The following is a 21575-nucleotide window of genomic DNA, read 5'->3' on the forward strand; positions in this document are numbered from 1 at the left end:
CAAGATCAATATATCTGAATCACATCAGACTTGTTGTTCTGTTAATGTGTTTAGAGCAATAAACTGTGGCTTAAGGAAGGCTTTAAAAGTTTGAAGAATGAATGTCTTATTTTCTAAACTTATTTTTTTTCTCCCTATATATTTTGAACACTAAAAGTTGTGATTTAAAGTCATCTTGTAGTTTAGGAACTATATAAATTGTGCACCATTCTAATATTTTTTGTATAGAGCAACACTTCAGGTTAAATTAACCAGAAATGCATCAATAGACAAAACCAAGTAGCCCTTTTAGATGTATCATGTTGACTCTCAATTAACTTGTTCCCTACTACATGTTATTACTAAACCTTCCTGGGTCTGATGAAGTCACATGCATGAATTTTTAGCCAAAAACATATTAACCAAAATTACATGTTACTGCTCTCATCAATAATCATCACAAAGGACTCTGAGAGAGCAGCACAAGGGAAGGACTTGTATTTTCTGCAGATCTTCTCCATATACCCACCACAGACACCTGGTAGTGAGAATGTACTTGATTAGTCGAACCTTTAGTTTTTATTCTGCTTAGCTGTTCCTCTACTCGTCAGTGCCTCAGAGTAGGTAAAAGGTGATTGACAGTGTAGCTAACCAAAAGCATTTTGACTGGCTCTAAAACATTAATGATGAGGAGACATGTATGCAAAATATTTGAAGTAAGCAACGAAGATGTTTCAACCAAGATGTTTTTTTGCTGTTTGCTTAATTTTCAAACCACAAGGGTTTGCATGTTTGTTGAGTACAATTAGGTGCTTTCATCTTTGTAAAAGTAATTCTAGCCTGAAGCATTCTCTTTGTATTTCCATATGATCGTATGGGTGGATTGATTTTGACTGCAGCACAAGGGCAGTGCACTCCATTTAATTCTAATTTGCTGTCTCCTCAGTATCAGTGGTTTGTGTCCTTGCAAGACCAAAATCACATACCATGGTTGCCCTTAAAAAGTCAACACTTCAGAAACAGTTCTTATAACATGAACTCTGGATCAATGTAGTAATCCTTGACACAATGGAAATTGTGGCTGGAATTTCAAGCACTACTGCATGAGTTACTGCATTACATGTTTAAAATATTTTCTTTTTAATGGTGACCAATGTACTTTTCAGAGATGCTTATCCTCCCTCTCAAAAAATGCTGATTTTCTTTTAACTAACAAATGTTTCTCTTTAATCTCCATTTGTCCATTCAACTGCTGATTCTGATGGGGGAATAAAAGCAAAACTCCTAGAAGAATGTAAGTTCCTGTCCACAAAAACTAGGCTGTGTGCTGCTGCTGCAAATTAATAGCAGTTGTGTTGCAAACTGAATTTGCAGGCCAAAAATGTGTGGTTCTGACATTTTGTTGATGACTTGGTTTGCTGTAGCTGAATGTTTTGTGCATGCAGTGTTCACAAAATACTACTGTACACAAATCACAAATTAATGGCGTGAGTTTCGATTGTCTGCTACCTGAACATTAAAATCTTTACTCAGTATCAGCACGAGCAATGTTTTATTGCTACTTTCAGGAGTAAATATATTGGATACAAAGCAAATTAACTTGCAATATGTGCACTTATATACTGTTTTAAATGTCTTGAGTTGGAGATACCTTTATATCATTGAAAAACAGTGGATACATTTTTTTTTAACTAGCCCTCATCATTTATGCCATCTCCTAACTGAGCTCTGCTCTCAGGATAGCGCAGGAGTAGAGACTTCAGGTCTTTGATGTTCATCAGGTGGAATATCCTGAATGTTTGGGCAGTGTTCATGTCTCTTTTCAGAGCTTGCTTGTTTTTTCCAAGTAAGTATCTGACGTGCTTACCTCGAGAACTGCCTCTGAGAGGGGTGAAAAGGACAGTCTTTGACATCTCTCAAAAGAAATACTCAAGAAGTAATCATCATGTAAAACTGTTGCCTTCCTCTTTTAAGCACTTCCCTCTCTGCACTGAGGAAGAGCAGCAAAACCCAGCTCTGGATGGCCTATTCTGTTCTGCTTAGCTGCTATATCTCATGAAATAAAATCAGATCATGGAATCATGGTATCATGATCTGATTTTATTTCTTGTGGGGTAGGGCTTTACAGTTACCCACTTTTTTTCTGTGCAACAGAGTGCTTAGTGTGTAATAGGAGGGAAGACTTAAAAATCTCAGTTTTACAATTTTAACTGGCTTTAACAGTTAAACAATTTTAATTTAGAGCAAGGCATGAGAACACAGCTAACTAATGATTGAAATGCTTTGCTAAAATGGCTAGAAACTACCTCAAAATACTAGCAAATTGTATTGCTGGACAGACAGCATTTGGGCAGGGGTATTACTAAACTGGGTCCTTTAGATTTCACTAAATTATGTAATTTAGTGTAACTGGATTAATAATGTTGAGGAAGACACTTCACTCACTAGCTTAATGTCATAGACAGGTCTATTTATTTTTGTTAATGCAAAAATGAGCATAGGTAATGGTAGCAAATTACAAATTATTAAATAGGTAGGCACCCAAAAATGTATTTTTTCAGGTGAATAAATACTGGCTTGAGACACTCATTCTGTAGCACTTGGTAAGTCATAAACGTTAAATATATGTTTCTCCTGCATGTGAGGGCTGACTTGCCCCTTCCTCCAACACAAAAGTGAGGGGGAGAGTTAACACACAAAACTCAGGGCTGAGATAAAGAAATAGGAGTTTAATATAACATGAGATACATAATTACCTTAGCTAATAATCGATCTAATAATACAACACTTAGCTTATTTGCAGAAGTGCCATGAAATACAGGGGGACGAAAAACCCAGCATAAAATACAAAGCCAAAATGAGCAGCTGTACCCCACTACCATTTGCCTCACTGCCATCCCTGCAGAAAAGAGCCAACACTGAAGAACCCAGCGGCAGAAACCAGAACAGGAAGCCTCCCATGTTGCAATCTGAACTTCAAACCCCATAATACTTTGCGCCAGTTAGCACTTTCATTTTTGAAGCTGGCATGACTGCAGCATGGTCTGAATAACAGCAGCAAGTTCAATTCAATCCATGACACTGGGGAAATTGACAAGACTATATTGTCCTTGGATTTTTTAAGGAGAATGAGTGTTAGACTTTTGCTACATGTTTCATCTATTTGGAAACTAGTGACTATTGTTTTGCAGTCTTTCATTTATCATGTATGTTTTACTCCTGAAAAGTAGTTCCTAAAGCACGCTTTGTAGGTTACTTGAAAATGTTGAACACAATAAATGTATGAAAAATTTACACCCATAGAGAATTTCACAGCACATAAAATATTTAGATATTACAGAGCTTTGTACTTTTTTTGCTTCCATGTGGCAGAAACCATTTTGTGTGGGTTTACACATCACAACTTTTCATTCAGGATACATTGGTTTTGCCAAAACCTGTTGAAATTTGGCATGTAGAAACACTGTGAAGCTTTTTGGCCAAGATCTTCGTCTGTGTGTGAGCATAGCTCAGCTGGAAGTTAGTATGGCTACAGTGATTTACAAGAATAAAGGGCTTCATCCTCCTAATACAAATGACGCTTTAATCCCACTCTTCTGTCAATTATGTGCTTGCTAATTGCAGTTCTGCTTTCTCTGCTTACAAAACTGTCTCACTGATAGTTTGAAAATATTGTTAAATTCTCTGTTTCTTATATTCCATAATGAAGTGTCACAACCTCCTACGATAACTCAGCAATCTCCAAAAGATTACATTGTTGACCCCCGAGAGAATATTGTAATACAGTGTGAAGCAAAAGGAAAGCCACCTCCTAGGTTAGTATCTTTTCGTTTTGCTCTTGTTGGCTTAACAGCATAGGAAAACTGGGAGAAAATGATGTGACTTTTGTAAACTAAGTAGTATGTGCATATGCACATACAGCAAGACACACTCAATTGTAATTTAAAGAGCTACTAGATAGTGGAATTTTCTTGGGAGTTGTGTACTGTGTGTCAGTGTGAATAATCTGTAGCCTTACTTCACCAAGTATATTTAAATGCTTTCATTTGGGGTTTGGCAGAATGGTAACCCTGTGTATAGATCAGAGTCTTGATCATCTTCTGTTTTAAGACCTTGCTTCAGTATCTTGAAATATTTGAAAACTACTCGTTGAAGATGTTGAATACCTGCAGTGCAAACAGCAGCAGCCGTAATGCATTCTGGCATTGGCAGTAATTGTGTGCTCTTACTAGCATTAGTCTATAATTGTCTATTCAGACACACACAGTGCTCATTAAATGTGCTTCTGCTGAATAACCAAGCTTTTTTCTACATTGTGCCTTCTGGTTGCCTTGGGATTATTGTCATTATCATGCTGGGCAACAGAATGGAGAAGATGGAGTTTATCTGTGATACTGTCACCCTTTCTAGGGTCCTGTTAACGGTAGGAGTGCCATAAACCCACTGTGTTTACTGGCATTTTGATTCAGCAGGCACAATGCCATTCTCAAGAATCTGGGGGGGGGGACCTGGAGATTCATATGGTTTTTGTGCACTTTGGGACAACTACTCTGTTTCTGAAAATGTTTCTCTTGAATGTCCTTTTTTGAATTGGATTTATTTGAGACAATGAGAGCACTCTCCATGGAACTGACGTGTCTGAGCCATGGGCCAGGGCTCTCTGCTGTACTGTCTCATCTTCCCTATCAAACCCTGTCTCACTTTGTTTTCCTGCTACAGAAGAAATGACAGCATTTAAGTGCAGCATTTTCTAATGACTTTCATAAGCTTGTGCTTAGTTTTGCTTATTATAAAAGACATGACATCCAAATAATTTATTTTAATAGCTTGGTCCACCAACTTTGATAACCTGCAAATGCAGCAACTTGAGATGCCTCAAAGCTCTGAAGGTTAATTTTCTCAGCCCAGAGTATGAATGGTTTGTTATAACAGGATAACTTCATATTGTTGAGAGCAGCTGGCATAAAGCTTTATGGATGTGCTGCTACCTGTAGCTTGAGCAACTCTGACTTTCATATAGCTCAAATTCAGGGTTTGTACCACTCCTCTCATTTGAAGCAACATTACAGTTCCCTGTATCATTCACATAGAGGATTACAGAACCATAGAATCCTAGAATGGCTTGAGTTGGAGGGGACCTTAAAGATCACCTACTTTCAAACTCCCCTGCCATGGCCAGGGACACTTCCCGCTAGACCAGGTTGTTCCAAGCCTCTTCTAGCCTGATCTTAAACATTTCCAGAAATGAGCTGGCCACAAAATCTCTCTGCAGAGATTCTACAGCTTTACCTGCAAGGACATAAGAAACAGATTCACTATTGGTTCACTGTGCATACTAATCCTCCCAGAAACACTGCAGTGTGATGCAGTGTTGCGGGTCAGGTTCTTTTCTTCTGTTCTTTCCCACCACAAAGTGCAAACAATATGTCTAGTCCTATCCTCCTGCGGTAGAATGTCAACAGACAGTTTGAATCACTTAGAATTTGAGCTTTTTCAATACCATATAAGTTTATATTTTCAGGAACCTTTCTAACCAGTAAGCTTAAGTTTGTGTTTAAGATTATGAAGCTGAACTGTAAGAAGGATGCAAACTGCTGTTCACACACGGCGCTTGAACTCCTGACTGCTCAGTACTTCAGAGGCACTGGTCTAGTTGTCTGTACCTATACTTTTGACTACTGACAAGGCATACGAAATTGGTGTGTATGGTACTATAGGTTGCAGAGACTATGAATCTCTGCATTTTTACATATTTTTAAATGAGTTCTAATAGTCCTCATTTTTAGTAACTACTTTTCAAAACACGTTTTCCTTTAAAGCAACACCAGTTACTTTACTGTAACACCAGTAGAAATGGTCTAGAGTAATTATTTGGCTTATCAGACTGCAAAATACAATTCAAAGAATCATGGGTGTTTGTGTAGTGCAATCAAACTTGCCACACAGTCTTTAATTCACGTGCATGACTTAAAAGTGGCCAAACCAATTAAAAAGAAATGGTCTCCTGTGGGGACCAGAGATGATACATTTCAGCACGTTTTTAAAGGCAGGTTTAGAAACCCTTTCAACAGCAGGTTTTTATAATGGAAATGCTAATGCAGCTTTAGCAATATCAGTTCTCACAGATGCTGCTGTATCATCTTCAGTAGAAAGAAAATCAGTTCCATATATGATGAACTTCAGGATCTTTTAATGTCATTTAAAAACAATTAAAATACTGACTTTGAAAGGGCTCCTGTTAACAGATTCAGCCAAGCGTTTTATCTCAAAGCATCCCCAGAGTTTTTGTGTTAAACAGTGCTCTATTCTTATATTAGTCAATTTAGCTTGGGAACAAATCTGAACTAATAAAGAAAAAAATACCATGTATTATTGAAAATTACATTTTTCTTCTTCATGCAGTCTACAAATGAATAATGAAGAAGAAATTCTTCTTTTTCTTTTTATCATTTTAGCTTCTCCTGGACACGCAATGGAACTCATTTTGATATAGATAAAGATGCACAGGTAACAATGAAACCAAATTCAGGCACTCTTGTCGTAAATATTATGAATGGTGGGAAGGCAGAAGCATATGAGGGAGTATACCAGTGTACAGCAAGGAATGAACGAGGAGCAGCCGTTTCCAACAACATCGTTATAAGGCCTTCTAGTAAGTGAAAAATCTTACTGTTTGTAAAACATGAAACTCTTTGGTTTACTTATTTTCTTCTGAAAGCTTCACACTTTTTCTGTCTTAAATATGTAATCATCAAAGTGATCATAGTAGAAGGTAATGTATAGTTTCTGATGTAGTAACATGTTTCATATTCTCTCCAGTATTGCGTAGGACATTTATAACCAAAATACTTGCCTGATTTTCTGGGGGTACATCGAGATGACCTCCCATGTTTAAAATGGAGTTGTATGTATGACACTACAATCAGAATCAAATGTTTGAATCCTTATTGTACAGTACTGCTGAAGGCAGTTTTTATTCTCTTTCTGATGCATGCATGCTGTAGTTATTATAATAGCTCTGATAAAGAACTGAAGATACAGCTGAAAACTTTTGATTAATGGTAGACTGTTTCTCTAGCTTTTAATGTAATTTTTCTCAGGTAATTTTTTCAAGCTTCTAGTTTAAAATGTGCTATTCTAATGTTTTATTAAAACTGTGTGTATATAATACTGTTTTAGGAACATCTACCCTTTATTTTGGAGTGGGGGGTTTTGCATTATTGCAGTTAAAACTTTCCAACATAACTTCCTTTATGCTCAGCAAACATAAAAAAGAACAAAAACTAAATCTTTAATAAACATGAGAGGACTTTACATTCTGATGCATGTTGTTACTTTCTTTTTTTCCTGGAATATTATGTGCATTTCTTCCTTAAATTCTAGAAGTCTTGTCAATCCATAGTTTGCTTGTGTGTTAACATTTTTTCCTATAGGATCCCCACTGTGGACAAAAGAAAAACTAGAGCCTAACCATGTCCGAGAAGGTGATTCGCTAGTGCTGCACTGCAGACCTCCCGTTGGCTTACCACCACCTATAATATTTTGGATGGATAATGGTGAGTTTGTTTTTTTTTTATGCAGAACTAGTTTACTTTTTGCAGTTTTTCTACGTAGTTGCTGATTGCTTACCAAAACTCACAGGTGGTGGAGTTTCCCTCTAAGTTAAAATTCAAAGAATTTTCATTTCTGTAGAAACGAAGAAACAAGCAGACATGCAGCCCAAAAGCATGAAGCCAAAAGCAGCTGGAGATCTTAATGTAAGTTGTAGATTACACCACTGGGGAAGACTAGAAAGACAAAGGAGTTTGAGAGAAAACTTTAGAAAGGTCGAGATAATTAGCAAATGTGGAGTCTGCAGTTCATAATAATGAACTGTGTATTCTAACTGAGATAAATATTCTTGTTTTCCCTTAGCTTTCCAAAGGCTGCCTCAAAGTGAAAGAGTTTCCCAAGGTCTAAACGGAGACCTTTATTTTTCTAACGTACAACCAGAAGACACCCGGGAGGACTACATCTGCTATGCAAGATTTAATCATACACAAACCATACAGCAGAAACAGCCCATTTCTGTAAAAGTCTTTTCAAGTAGGTATTGCATTGCCTAGTTACATATTTACATAGTGTTTATCCAGAATTCTCAAGTTATTTTCCAAAGCTAAGTATTGTTACACTAGGGAATTTTGTAATTGTAATTCTGAATAAGGAATTATAAACTTAATATGTAGTCTCCAGATTCCTTGACACATAATTAACTTTAAAAGCTGTCCCTTTTTTGGCTTTTGAAGAACTCTTTTGGAAGACTTGAAATGTTGAAAAAAAATAGTGTAAAGAAATGATAATTTTTAGATGTTTTTCATCTCCAACAAACCCAAGTTATTGTGATTATTGTAACTATTGAAACAAATTAATCAATCATGTAATTAACGTGCCGTGGCCATATCATCACCTTTTTGATTCCCAGTACTTTGATTTATCCCTCCTGTATGCATTCTTCATGATATTCTGTTTATTTCAGTGGATTCATTGAATGACACTATAGCTGCTAATTTGAGTGACACTGATATTTTTGGTGGTGAGTTACACTGGTCCCCACTGATACTCCTTGTTTTACAGTAGCATTTAGTTAACTAACTTCACTTCCATGGCTACTTAACCTTTTGCTCCCTTTTCAGTTTCTAATAAAAGTATCTATTAGTGCTGGTGATAATCCATACCTTAGAAAGGGACTGCACAGTGTGATTCTTTCAAATATTTAATGTTTCAATGTTACTGCAGCATATGGCTCACAAAAACAGAAACTTTTATAATTAATCAGGTTTTTCACACTGGAGAGATTGAAAAACAAAAGTCTTATTTGATTACTTCCAAACTGTGCTGCTTTTAAAAGATTTTCCCTCCAATTTACCTAGTAGTTTGATATGCTCATTATCACTAGGACTATTTAGTATCACATGCTGCATAATTAATTACAGTAATTAAGCATTGAACAGGTGCCCTTCATGTTTAATAACTTACTGAATGTACCATTCATTTTTAACATGCTTCCTAGTTGTAAAACTGGAATTAATTAACATCTAAACATTTTAATGCTACCTGTATCAATAACATTTTAGGGGAAAGATGAGTTGTGTTTGTCTGGTGTTTAAGCTGATCTTCACATTAATCTGTGTTGAATGGTCTTTTGTACAATGTGGGTTGAATCCTCCTAATGAGCTGTATTTGTGTTTAGCAAGGCTGATTTTGGATCAACACTGATACTGTATCACTTGAGGTTCTAGACTCTCCACTTGACATTGTGGGAGATAGATATAAAATACATTATGTGTATTCTATTGTCATATTTTTCTTTGTCAAATTATGTTTTATACATCTTAAACTATAATTTATGGGAATATAAAATAAAACAGGGGTACACAAAGTTTGAATTCTCAGCATAAAACTAAGATGTCATTCAAGAACAAACACAAAATATGTACCTGAGCACAGAATTATTTATTAGCTACCATTAGCTAGGAAAACACCATGTAATTGGCTCACAACTCAGAAATACCAGAGCTAATTCTCCTGAATTTGCAGTCTTGCAAAATCATAGAATCATACAATTTGTCAGGGTTGGAAGGGATCTCAAGGATCATCTAGTTCCAACCCCTCTGCCATGGCCAAGGGACACCTCACACCAGATCATGTTTCTCAGAGACCCATCCAGCCTGGCCTTAAATTCTTCCAAAGACGGGGCTTCTACCACCTCTCTGGGCAGCCTGTTCCAGTGTCTCCCTCATGGTGAAGAACTTCTTCCTAACATCCAATCTGAATCTACCCATTTCTAGTTTTGCTCCATTCCCCCTAGTTCTGTCACTACCTGACACCCTAAAAAGTCCCTCACCAGCTTTCTTGTAAGCCCCCTTAAGATACTGACAGGTCACAGTGAGGTCTTCTTGCACACTTTTCCTCTCCAGACTGAACAGCCCCAACTCCCTCAGTTGGTCTCCATAGGAGAGGTGTTCCAGCTTCATGAGTCAGCACTCCTTAGGAATGCAGAAACTGGATAGATTGGATAGGTTAGTTATTGCCCGTGACTATCAGCTGTCCTCTTGACTCTAGACTGCCCTTTTCAGACAACCTAAGTTGTTTCTGTACTAGTTTTTATGGAATTCATAGCACAAATAGTATTTGAATTTATTTGTGTTAATGTATCAATAAATCCTGTGCCCTAATAAACACGAGTTTATTATGTCTCTTCTTATATTAAAAAAATGCAGTTATTTACTGTAATGATTCAAACTGCTCCTGCACTTTAGAGCTATCTCATCCTATATATTAAAATTGCTATAAAACAATGGTAGGGTATTTACAGAAGGTGCTGTGTTATTACAGAAAGCACTCCATTCTGACTTCTGTGAGGGCATATGAAATGTCATAATACATCAAAAGCCAACAAATGTCAGAAGTGGGTCATATAGCTGTCTGTTTACCATGGTTATTTCTTGCAGGTTAATCAGTGGTTCTTTATTGCCAGACTTGGGAACAGCTTGTATTAAAATTAAATACATAGTAAGAGGAGAACACAAGGCTTAACTTCTGAAAAGATGCCTCATGTTGTCTAGAAAATAGTTAATGAAGCAAAGTGGAGAGTACTTTTTACCCTCTTGATATATATCTCTGAATGCAATAGCTTTGCTTTATTGTGTTTGATAGAAGCCCAAAAACTTACTAACTTTCAGTCTTGCACTCTGACTCATATCAGTGACCTGTCTGTAATAGTTCTGCTGAAGTGAATAGAGGCTGCTTGGGATTAAGGCTCAACATCCATCCATCAGGCTGCATAGTTGCCTGTGTAAAAACTATGAATTGATTGCTCCCATCTTTAATAATAACATTTTTCATGTATGTGTTCAAAATTAGAGTGTTTAACAGGTTGAGATGTGTTTTGTCTACCTAAAACCTAATTCATTGAGCTGTGCAATGGTGTAACACAATGATTTTTAGTTAAATGGCCAGCATGGAGCCACATCTCTGTCCAAAACGTGAGAATAGATGTGTGCATTTGATCAGTGCTAAAACCAAAGTTTCCTAATTAATTGTTTTGTTCTTCTCTTGTTGCAGCAAAGCCAGTGACAGAGAGACAGCCAGTTCTTCTAACACCAACAGGTAGCACAAGTACCAAAGTGGAACTCAGAGGAAATGTGCTTTTGTTGGAGTGCATTGCAGCAGGATTGTGAGTTGCTCTTTAGGCAGTGTTTTTCTAGATAAAAATACAGAAAGAGAAGGAAACTATTCAAAGCTGCTTAAAGTATTACCACTGTATAAGCTTAGGTATTTCAAAGAGAAATGTAAAGTGAAAAGAGCTCTTCTAAGGAGGTCCACCATCTGCTTGGGTATCAGCAGATATTAACATTGCTTATGAACATGAGGCATGGGGTCTGCCTTCTCATATCCCCAAACCCTATACACAGGATTTAGGTTGTAACCATTGGTTTGTTAAAGGACACAACAAGAAATGCCATGGGATAACCTCAGACACACAGCTGCAAAATTACACTAAGGAATCAAGCCTCTGATTGTTTCCTGAATTTACCATCATTAGGCTCTCAAATTATATAAAAATAGATACAAATCAGCTGGTCTAATCTGAAAAGGCTGCTTACATATGCTAATAATAACTTCATAGATCAGCTAGGTGGGAGTTGTTAGAACATAATTTCAGCTCCTTACATCAGCTTCTCATTGTTATTGAGTTTAATTGGTACTTGCTTCTTCAATGTAATGCAAGTTTGCCTCTGCTGGTTATTGTTCTAGTAGAAAATTACTAAGCAGAATTTAGCTTCATGAATTTGTTTCATTCTCAGGAAGAAATCTGAGAATAGATTTAGTGGAAAATCTTTAGGACCTATTTCATGAACTAGAAACATGTTTACAATGTTAAAAAGCATATTCAGTATTCAGTATCACTAAGGTTGGAAGAGACCTCAAAGATCATGAGTCCAACCTGTCACCACAGACCTCATGACTAGAGTAGGGATGACACTACTGCCCACTGCAGGCTTGAACTCTGCAGACTGTTCTGAGGTAGCCATGAGGATAGCCAGCAATTGCAAATGATGCAGCACAGCATCATGCATCTGAGTTCACTTGCATGAGCTCTATAGGCCACGCTCATGCACAGCGTTACACAAATTTGATACAAGCATCAGTGCAGTGCTTCTGTCTAGGCTGTGGTTTGATCACCTCTCTGCATCATCACCACTAGCAAAACCACACCTGTGAGTGGGAGTAGCATCAGCTCAGGTATTCATCTATAATATGTTTGCATGGGTTTTCAGAATGCTGCAACAAAAGCATTGATCAGTCCATTAAAATTGCTGGATAAAAACAGGGGGAAAATGAACTATGTTATATGGCTTTGTGTCTTTAGCCACAATGTCTTTTTTTAACAAAATAATTCAGTGAGGGAAGCTTACATAGTGGTCCACAAATGGCCAGATTCAGATTTGGTTTAAAACAACTTTTTCTATTTACTGATACCTTAATTAAAATTCAGCTTTGCTAGGTGTCTCTGTTATAAAATATGTCACGTTAGGCTGCTAAGGGACTATTTACCTTGAGTCATTGCTATTTGAAAGAGGCCATTCTACTCAGTAAACAACACCTTGTAATTTCTCTTAATTTAGAAAGTGTATCTCCATGTGTTGTGGACAACTTTCAGCTTCAGTGGACAATATGGGGCACAGCCAAGATTTAGACATGGTGCAGTGACTCAGCACTGAATGTCTTCTTGTTTTCTCATGGAAAATATTTCTGCTCCTGAGCATCTTTGCTGCAAAATTTATGACATTCATCAAGTCTTAGGATATTGCTTGCACAAAGGACAACAGTAAACTTGTCAATATCTAGAAGCTGCCTTTTAGAGCATCAGTTTGCAACAAGATTTGAAATACATTCATGTATTCATTTATTAACCATCAGAGTTTTGAGATTAATCAGCAGACAAATGCATTCTATAATTATTAAGCCTACAAACAGATGGCCATTGACAGTGTTAGTGAGGCTTCTCACCTCCTAGAAACAAATGCTGGCATATTTTGCACATTTGCTGGCCATGCCCCAGAATCTGGGTAAGGCCTCTTGAAATAATTATCTGTAACATATACATTCAAAGAAAAAATAAATAGTTTGATGATCTCTCATTTTCCTTTTCTGTAGTTCCTAAATCAAATTTATGCTTTTGCTTCTCCAGACCCACACCGGTAATTCGCTGGATTAAAGAAGGTGGGGAACTGCCAGCCAACAGAACCTTTTTTGAAAACTTCAAGAAAACTCTCAAGATTATAGATGTTTCTGAAGCTGACTCTGGAAACTATAAATGTATAGCAAGAAACAGATTAGGTTCTGCTCATCATGTCATTTCAGTGACTGTGAAAGGTAATGCTAAAAGAATCTTTAATGGAATATTGTTAGTGTCCAGAGTGTGAGAATGAACTAAGACTTCTTGATAGAATAAACCTGATAGAATAAACCAAAACCAGGTTGGAAGACACCTTCAAGATTATCGTGTCCAACCCATCAACCAATCCAACCCACCCAAACAGCTCACCCATGGCACCAAGCACCCCATCAAGTCTCCTCCTGAACACCTCCAATGACGGCGACTCCACCACCTCCCCAGGCAGCCCATTCCAATGGGCAATCACTCTTTCTGTATAGAACTTCTTCCTAATATCCAATCTGAACCTCCCCTGGTGCAGCCTGAGACTGTGTCCTCTTGTTCTGGTTCTGGTTGCCTGGGAGAAGAGACCATCATCAGCCTGTCTACAGTCTCCCTTCAGGTAGTTGTAGAGAGTGATAAGGTCACCCCTGAGTCTCCTCCAGGCTGAGCAACCCCAGCTCCCTCAGTCTTTCCTCATAGGGCTTGTGTTCCAAACCCCTCACCAACTTTGTTGCTCTTCTCTGGACTCATTCCAGCAAGTCAACATCCTTCCTAAACTGAGGGGCCCAGAACTGGACACAGTGCTCGAGGTGTGGCCTAACCAGTGCAGTATACAGGGGCAGAATGACCTCCCTGCTCCTGCTGGCCACACTGTTCCTGATGCAGGCCAGGATGCCATTGGCCCTCTTGGCTGCCTGGGCACACTGCAGGCTCATGTTCAGCCTGCCATCAACCAGTACCCCCAGGTCCCTCTCTGCCTGGCTGCTCTCCAGCCACTCTGACCCCAGCATGGGGTTGTTGTGGCCAATGTGCAGAACCCAGCACTTGGATGTGTTCAATCTGATGCCGTTGGATTCTGCCCATCTGTCCAGTCTTGGATAAGACATAGCTGAAAGGAAGAATGGTAATGGTAAAAATTCCCTGGTCATGGAACCATCTGAATTCTACCAGTGGAAGGACTTTAGTATCTCTAATCTCTCTCTCTCTCTCTCCTTTTTTTTTCTTTTTAATATGTTATTTTGTAAAGTATCAGGCTAATTTGGGATTGTACTATAACAGTCGTAAAATGATTTCTTAGCTTGTACCAGCGCTACACTTAATTTAGATCCTTTGATTGTCTGTTATTAGACTGCCTCTTTCCCTTGTGTTTCTATCTTTCTCACCATCTCTCTTCTTAATCTCTGTATTTTTTCCATCTTTTTTTGCTCTGCATTCACATTCTTCCTCTTCCCTTACTATTGTCTGATGGTCATACATTCTTCCTTCATTTTCTCTCTTAATTTACATTTCTGGGTTTCTGCCCAAATAGGAATCCTAAGTATGTTTTGAATACCATACAATACAAAAAACCCTGGAATGACAGCTAATTAGTCATTGAAATAATCAACTGTAGTGCTTACTTTACATGCTAAATAGACATTTATTTTCTTGTAGACCAGCATCATTTTGTGATCACATCCAATGTCCTTTTTAGGAGCAGCAGTTAAATTTTCTGTTTGCATCTGTCCATCAGTCCAAAATACAACATTTAATTGCAATGTGTAATAAGATATGCTGTTTCTGGTTATTCACTGCAAAAGAGGTGGAAACATAAATTAGTATCTTTTGGTAAGGACAGTGTTCCATCTCTTTTGATTGCTTTGTGTTTTCAGCTGTCTCAGGTAAACAGCTGGCCCCACTGCAGTCACCAATTGAGCACAGGGAGGCCAAGCATTTTGCCATTTGTAAATTTCATCCTTTTCATGTAATCAAACCTAAATTCATTCCTAATAGCCTGACTGCTGTGAGCATGGATATCTGAAATTAATCAACACATGATTCTAGTCTCTGCAGATGCCATCCTCAGATAAAATTTGCTTTCTTTAGGAAGGGCAAGTTAAATTCAAAGCAGGCAACCCTAAATGAAACAAAGAACCTCTGGTTGCTTATCTCAGTATTTCAATGGGTATTATCTCAGTATTTTAGTGGGCAGTTAGTGGCTCAGTTGAACCACAGTATAACCTACCAGTTAATCATTTGAGTATCACATACAGAGATTTTTTTTGTTTGTTTCATTAATGTTGTAACTCTATGTCTATATATACCTTGTTTGAAATATTTTCTGGTAACCATGACTCTGCCTTCTGATTTTCTGGACATAATTCTTGAAAACAATTGGTGTGTTTCTCTTTCTAACCCCAGCTGCTCCATACTGGATAACAGCACCCAGAAACTTGGTCTTGTCTCCTGGAGAAGATGGGACATTGATCTGCAGAGCTAATGGCAACCCAAAGCCTAATATAAGCTGGTTAGCAAATGGTGTCCCCATAGCAAGTAAGATTTTTAACTACCTTACAGAATAATGACTAAGAGAATATGAGGAATATCAGGGTGGTTTGTTGTTTTTGTGGGTTGGTTGTTGTTGGTTTTTTCTCAAATATGAAAGACCACCATGTATCTGAGTAGTTTTTGCCTGACAGGTAATAATTAATTCTGAATGAGATGATAAAAACACTGCAGTTTACAAAAGTAGAACAAAATGTGCCTCTTGTGCTTGAAAACACTAAAATCTGTGACCATACTACTGACTATTCTGTCTGGTGTTCTTCTGGCAGTATTCTTGTAGAACTGAGGCCTTAGCAGCAGTGCTGTCCCGTCCCTATTTTACAGAGATACTGCTGGGGTGTAATTTTTACCATTGCTTTACTATGGCAGTCATGTTTCCTGGATCTCTCCTTTGCTGCCCCAATGCAGTGCTAGTTTTGTCTGGGAACCCTAAAGGTGATATAAAAAGTCAAGTGCTCATGTCTGTGGCTGATCAGAGCACTTTTACAGTATTTGCAGCTTAGAGTACGTTTTAGCCTTCCAGACTGCAGCACTACAAAGTAGCAGCAGCAGCAAAACTGATTGAATGCATCAGCAAATGCCTGGCAAACAGCTTGTGCCAAGTAGGTGTCAAAGAAAAGGAACCCCTAAGGCAGTGAAACATCTGTTTCTGTGTGTATGGGTAAGAAAAGCAACCCTGAATTAGTGATTGAGTCACTTAATTGTTGCAGTAGTATGACTGGTAATGATGAATGACAGACACAAGATGTGTCACACAACTGTACTGGGGAAGATCTTGCAGGGGTGTGGTGTCAGTTGGGTTTGCACTTGGTGTAGCCCATATCATAAAATCACACTTGGTCCTTCTATCTTTATTATTTGTCTTTCATAAAGTGCTGCAATAAAAACAGACAATCTACCCTGGTAACTCATGAGAGATAATGGGTTCTAAAACATTGTTCTGTGCTGACCTATTGAAAGTATGACAGTGTGACTTTCAGGAGCTTCAGATGTTTAAGTCTCTTGATGAAGTAAATGTCATGGAGTTTGGGCATGGAGGAGGATTCTCTGCAATGAGAACCTAGGAAATAGCAACAGGCAAATGAGGACCCTCATTAGATGTATTTAAAATGTTTGGAATACAAGACATTGAACTGGAGAGAAAAATATGCTACTTTGAGGGGGAAAAGTGAGGGTATGTCTTGAAACAAAAATATTAGAAAGAACCTATTTCAGGAATCTTAGCTAAATGCAAATTTGGATCACAGGATCACAGGATCACAGGATGTTAGGGGTTGAAAAGGACCTCCAGAGATCCTCTAGTCCAACCCCCCTGCTAGAGCAGGACCATAGAATCTAGCACAGGTCACACAGGAATGCATCCAGATGGGTCTTGAAAGGCTCCAGAGAAGGAGACTCCACAACCTGTGTGGTAAGCCCGTTCCAATTCTCTGTGACCCTCACAGTGAAGAATTCCTCCTCATGTTGAGGTGGAACCTCCTGTGCTGTAGTTTGTATCCATTGCCCCTTGTTCTATCACAGGGTGCAACTGAGAAGAGCCTGTCCCCTCCCTCTTGACACTCAGATATTTATAAATGTTTATTAAATCCCCTCTCAGTCTTCTTTTCTCCAGACTAAGCCCCAGATCTCTCAGCCTCTCTTCATAGGGCACATGTTCCAGTCCCTTAATCATCCTTGTAGCTCTCCATTGGACTCTCTCAAGTAGATCCTTGCCCCTCTTGAACTGGGGAACCGAAAACTGGATGCAGTATTCCAGGTGAGGTCTGACCAGGGCAGAGTAGAGAGGGAGAAGAACCTCCCTTGATCTACTGGACACACTCCTCTTAATGAACTCCGGGATACCATTAGTCCTCTTGGCCACAAGGGCACATTGCTGACCCATGGATAGCTTGTCCATCAGGACTCCCAGGTCTTTCTCCACAGAGCTGCTCTCTAGCAGATCACCTCCTAACCTATACTGGTGCAGTTTATTATTCCTTCCCAGATGCAGGACTCTGAACTTGTCCTTGTTGAACCTCATTAGTTTCTGCTCTGCCCAGCCCTCCAGTCTGTCCAGGTCTCACTTAAGGGCCACACAGCCTTCAGGCCTATCAGCCAAGCCTCCCAGTTTGGTATCATCAGCAAACTTGCTGAGCAGACACTGTCCCCTCATCAGTGTCATTGATGAAGATGTTGAACAGGACTGGACTGACCTGGCACTGACCCCTGGAGGACTCCACTAGTCACAGCTCTCCAGCTGGACTTGGCACCATTGGCCCCCACTCTTTGGACTCTATTTTGTAACCAGTTCCTAATCAATCTCACTGTCTGTTCTTCTATCCCGCACTTCCTGAGCTCTTACTCACAATGACATTATGGGAGACGGTGTCAAAAGCCTCACTAAGGTCAAGGTAGACTGCATCCACTGGTCTCCCTGCATCTACCCATTCAGTTACAACAACACAGAATTCTGTAAGATTAGTCAAGCATGATTTCTCCTTGGTAAATCCATGCTGACTACTCCTGATCATCATCTTCTCTTCCACTTGCCTAGAGATGACCCCCAGGATGACCCACTCCATCATTTTTCCAGATCTAGCCTGATATTTCAAATGAGAATTTGCATGGGTTAAATAAGTTACATAAGGTAGCACTGACCACCTCATCAAACAATGGTATGAGAGGAAAACATCAGTGTAATTTTGTACTGTATGTAAATACATCAGTGCACACCATATAATCGAAGTCTGGTGCTTGTCCTGCTCTTTCCTTTCTGGATTTTCATCATTCTCATCTTCCTTACTATTTTCTGTACAGCTACCATTAACACCTTTTTGCTTGTTTTATCCTACTGTGCAGCTTCCTTGCCAGAGTTGTAGGACATTCTGTTCAAATGACAAGCACTTTTTCCAGAGGAGCAATGTGTGCTGCATTCTTGCAGGACAGGAGTAAAACACTAAGAAACAGAGAGTTTTCAGAAACAGCTGCAAGATGCCACTGAGTTTCCTGAATACAAGGGCAGCATATGATTACCCACTCAACCTCAGTAGCAAAAAACCCCTCAACTGGATGCTCCAGTACATGGAGTCTGTCAGGGCATTTAAGAAAGAGAAGCACTGCAATCACAGGCAATGCAGTTCTTCAGATTCTTGTGATTTGGTATAAAGCTGAGTTATCAAAAGCTGGTGTGGAAACTACCAAGTAGAGTGGGCCTTTTTGTTTACTTGTTACTAAATTACAGAACTGAGCCCCTCTGCTTCAGTGATTAGTAAATCACTGTAAAAGGAAACGAAAGCAGCTGTTTTAGCTCCAGGGCAGCGCTGAGCGAGATACACCCATGGCAGGATTTCAAAGAAAAAGAGATACATTTGAATTTCAAAGCCCTGCTGTCATCTGTATCCCACACTGTGCCTCCTGTGGGCCAGTAATCTGTTTGCAATACTTTAATTTTCTATTGGAAAGCACAACTGGGAGATGCTTAATTCTTCCGGTTTTGTTTAGCAAGAATAGAGTCAGACAAGGAACGAGGGAAGAAAGAACCGTTCGTCCGTATCTCAGTCAGAGGGTGAGGCTTGAATGCCGGTAGGGAAAAGGGAATGACCAAGAAAACTGTAGTGTGTCTTAAACTCCTGTGGAAAAAAAAAAACAACCCAAACAAAAACCTAGTGGTGTAAATTCTGTTCCAGATTATATTAGTCAGAGTGAAAAGATGTTTTTAAAGGAAGGTTTTAGGTTTCTTTGAAATGTTGTAATTGATTTCCCTTAAACAATAATGCTTAAAAGAGAAACTCCAGCATGGGTGAAAAGAACGCTGCTAAAGACGTGCTAGAGTGATAAGGAGCCTCCTAATGTTTACTCACAGGAGTAATTTGAACTCACATAGCCAGTCCCTTAGAGGTCAATTAGAATTACTTTGGCAAGTAGCAATTGAAAGTTCAGTCCACGACTCTGCCTTGCCTTGTACTCAATTAACACTCAAGATCTGCATTATTTATACTGCTGCATAATCCGTTGTGTTCTGCTGCTTAGATATTCAGCATGGCTTTACAAAAGGGAAACCATGCATGAAGTATCTCAACTTTTAAGAAAGTAACAACCCAGATTAATTGGGAAGGGGAAGCACTTTCATAATTGGACTTCAAAAAGGCATTGCAAATACTGCACAAAAGACTAATTTATTGGTTCAGTGGTTTATAGTCCATGATGAGCTATTAAATATTACACACAGATTTATACAAAGTAGGCACTGAAAGGTGCTGTTTGTCTTCTTTCAACATGTTCTTCACTTGTTTATATCACATTTCACATTGAATCCTAGGGTTTAGTTAGTCTCCATTAGTAATCACACTGAATTTAAGGGCGAAACAACAGCCCGTAGATTTCATTCATGAAAGGCCTTGATAATCCCTGGGTTGAAGATTTGTCATCCATCATGTTCTCTGTTAGTACACACACAAGCTGTTCACCACACCCGGAAATGTGCTGGACTCTGATGTCTCAAGCAGTTTAGTCTCAGAGAGGAGAGGATTGTTAGGGCTGACATTTATCCACTGCTTCTGCTGTCATTGGACAGTTGGAACTGTGCATCTGGCCTAGGAAAGGCAACAGGTCTTAAACCCTTTGATGATCAGGTTCTTTTGTTCGGCACAAGATAATTAAGGACAGTCATTACTAGTGCAGGTAGTGCAGGGACACCCTCCACTAGATCAGGTTGCCCAGAGTCACATCCAGCCTGGCCTTAAAAACATCCAGGGATGGGGCTTCCACCACCTCCCTTCCAGCGCTTCACCATCTTTATGGTGAAGAACTTCTTCCTAACATCTTAATCTCCCCTCCTCTAGCTTGGATCCATTCCCCCTGGTTCTTGCACTACCCAGTAGCCGAAAAAGTCCCTCACCAGCGTTCTTGTAGGCCCCCTTCAGATACTGGAAGGCCACAATAAGGTCTCCTTGGAGTCTTCTCTTCTCTATACTGAACAACCCCAACTCTCTCAGCCTGTCCTCATAGGAGAGGAGCTCCAGCCCTCTGGACATCCTCGTGGCCCTTCTTCAGTCACATTCCAGCACATCCATATCTTTTTTGAAGTAGGGATACCAGAACTGGACAGAGTACTCCAGGTGGGGATCTCATGAGAGCAGTGTAGAGCAGTGTAGTCAAGAAGCTGTCTTATTATACAAAGTAATGGAAAAAGGACATGAAAATAGACAATCAGCTCTTTGTCTAGAAAGGACATGTTCATAAACAGTCTCAATGTTTGTTGCAGTAAATTTTGGCTGTTAGAGGGTTCAACTGTCTGTTACAGCAACAGAAATTCTACAGCAAAACCTCATCATTCATTATCTTGATTGTACAAACTCGTTTTAAATATTATGTAATCCTTTGCTATTTTGCCTATCAGTGTAAATTAAGATTTGGCACACATATCAAAAGCAATTTTTCCTTCTTGTGCTGCTATCCTGTAATGTAACTGGAATCCTTTTAAAGACAAACAGGCAGTGCTTGAGTGGCCCTGCCGTTGCTCTTTTCATTCAGGAAAAGAGAGAGACTGAAGTACTGCATGCCTTCTTTGCATCAGTCTTTACTAGCAAGACTTACCTTCAGCAATTCCTGATCTCAGCAGCCAGGGGGAATAGCTGGAATCTGATGTACTCTTGGTAGGAAAGGATCAGGTCAAGGAATACTTTTGCAAACTAGATGTATGTAAGCATGGGGCAACGGAGATTGGAATCAATACAGCTGACCAATATGATCGAGTATTGGTCCTTTATCGTTCCAGTGTTGGAGGCCTAGGGTGCAGGCCTGTAGTGCAAGTATAGCACAGTAAAGTGAAGTGTAGAAGAAGAAGAGACAGGAAAGGCAGAAGTGCGTA

At 39.2% G+C, this 21575-nt stretch overlaps 1 protein-coding gene across 26 annotated transcripts in view; it reads left to right on the forward strand.

Annotated features, from left to right (window-relative positions):
* The window catches only part of NRCAM (neuronal cell adhesion molecule), a 168365-nt gene that overhangs the window by 89302 nt on the left and 57488 nt on the right, over window positions 1-21575 (forward strand). For 11 of the 26 annotated variants that reach the window (XM_068170032.1, XM_068170044.1, XM_068170033.1 and 8 more), the window contains 9 exons: window positions 1256-1273; window positions 3689-3794; window positions 6435-6631; window positions 7413-7535; window positions 7894-8064; window positions 8495-8551; window positions 11083-11194; window positions 13214-13398; window positions 15584-15715. In XM_068170032.1, the coding sequence (XP_068026133.1) occupies window positions 1256-1273; window positions 3689-3794; window positions 6435-6631; window positions 7413-7535; window positions 7894-8064; window positions 8495-8551; window positions 11083-11194; window positions 13214-13398; window positions 15584-15715 (1101 nt within the window). The remainder of the gene's footprint in view (window positions 1-1255; window positions 1274-3688; window positions 3795-6434; window positions 6632-7412; window positions 7536-7893; window positions 8065-8494; window positions 8552-11082; window positions 11195-13213; window positions 13399-15583; window positions 15716-21575) is intronic. The other 15 variants (XM_068170039.1, XM_068170183.1, XM_068170123.1 and 12 more) reach the window with 3 other exon arrangements.

This window comes from Melanerpes formicivorus, unplaced genomic scaffold (genome assembly GCF_026170545.1).
Source record: "Melanerpes formicivorus ecotype bairdi unplaced genomic scaffold, bMelFor1.0.p_v2 SCAF_3, whole genome shotgun sequence".
NCBI classification, from domain to species: domain Eukaryota; kingdom Metazoa; phylum Chordata; class Aves; order Piciformes; family Picidae; genus Melanerpes; species Melanerpes formicivorus.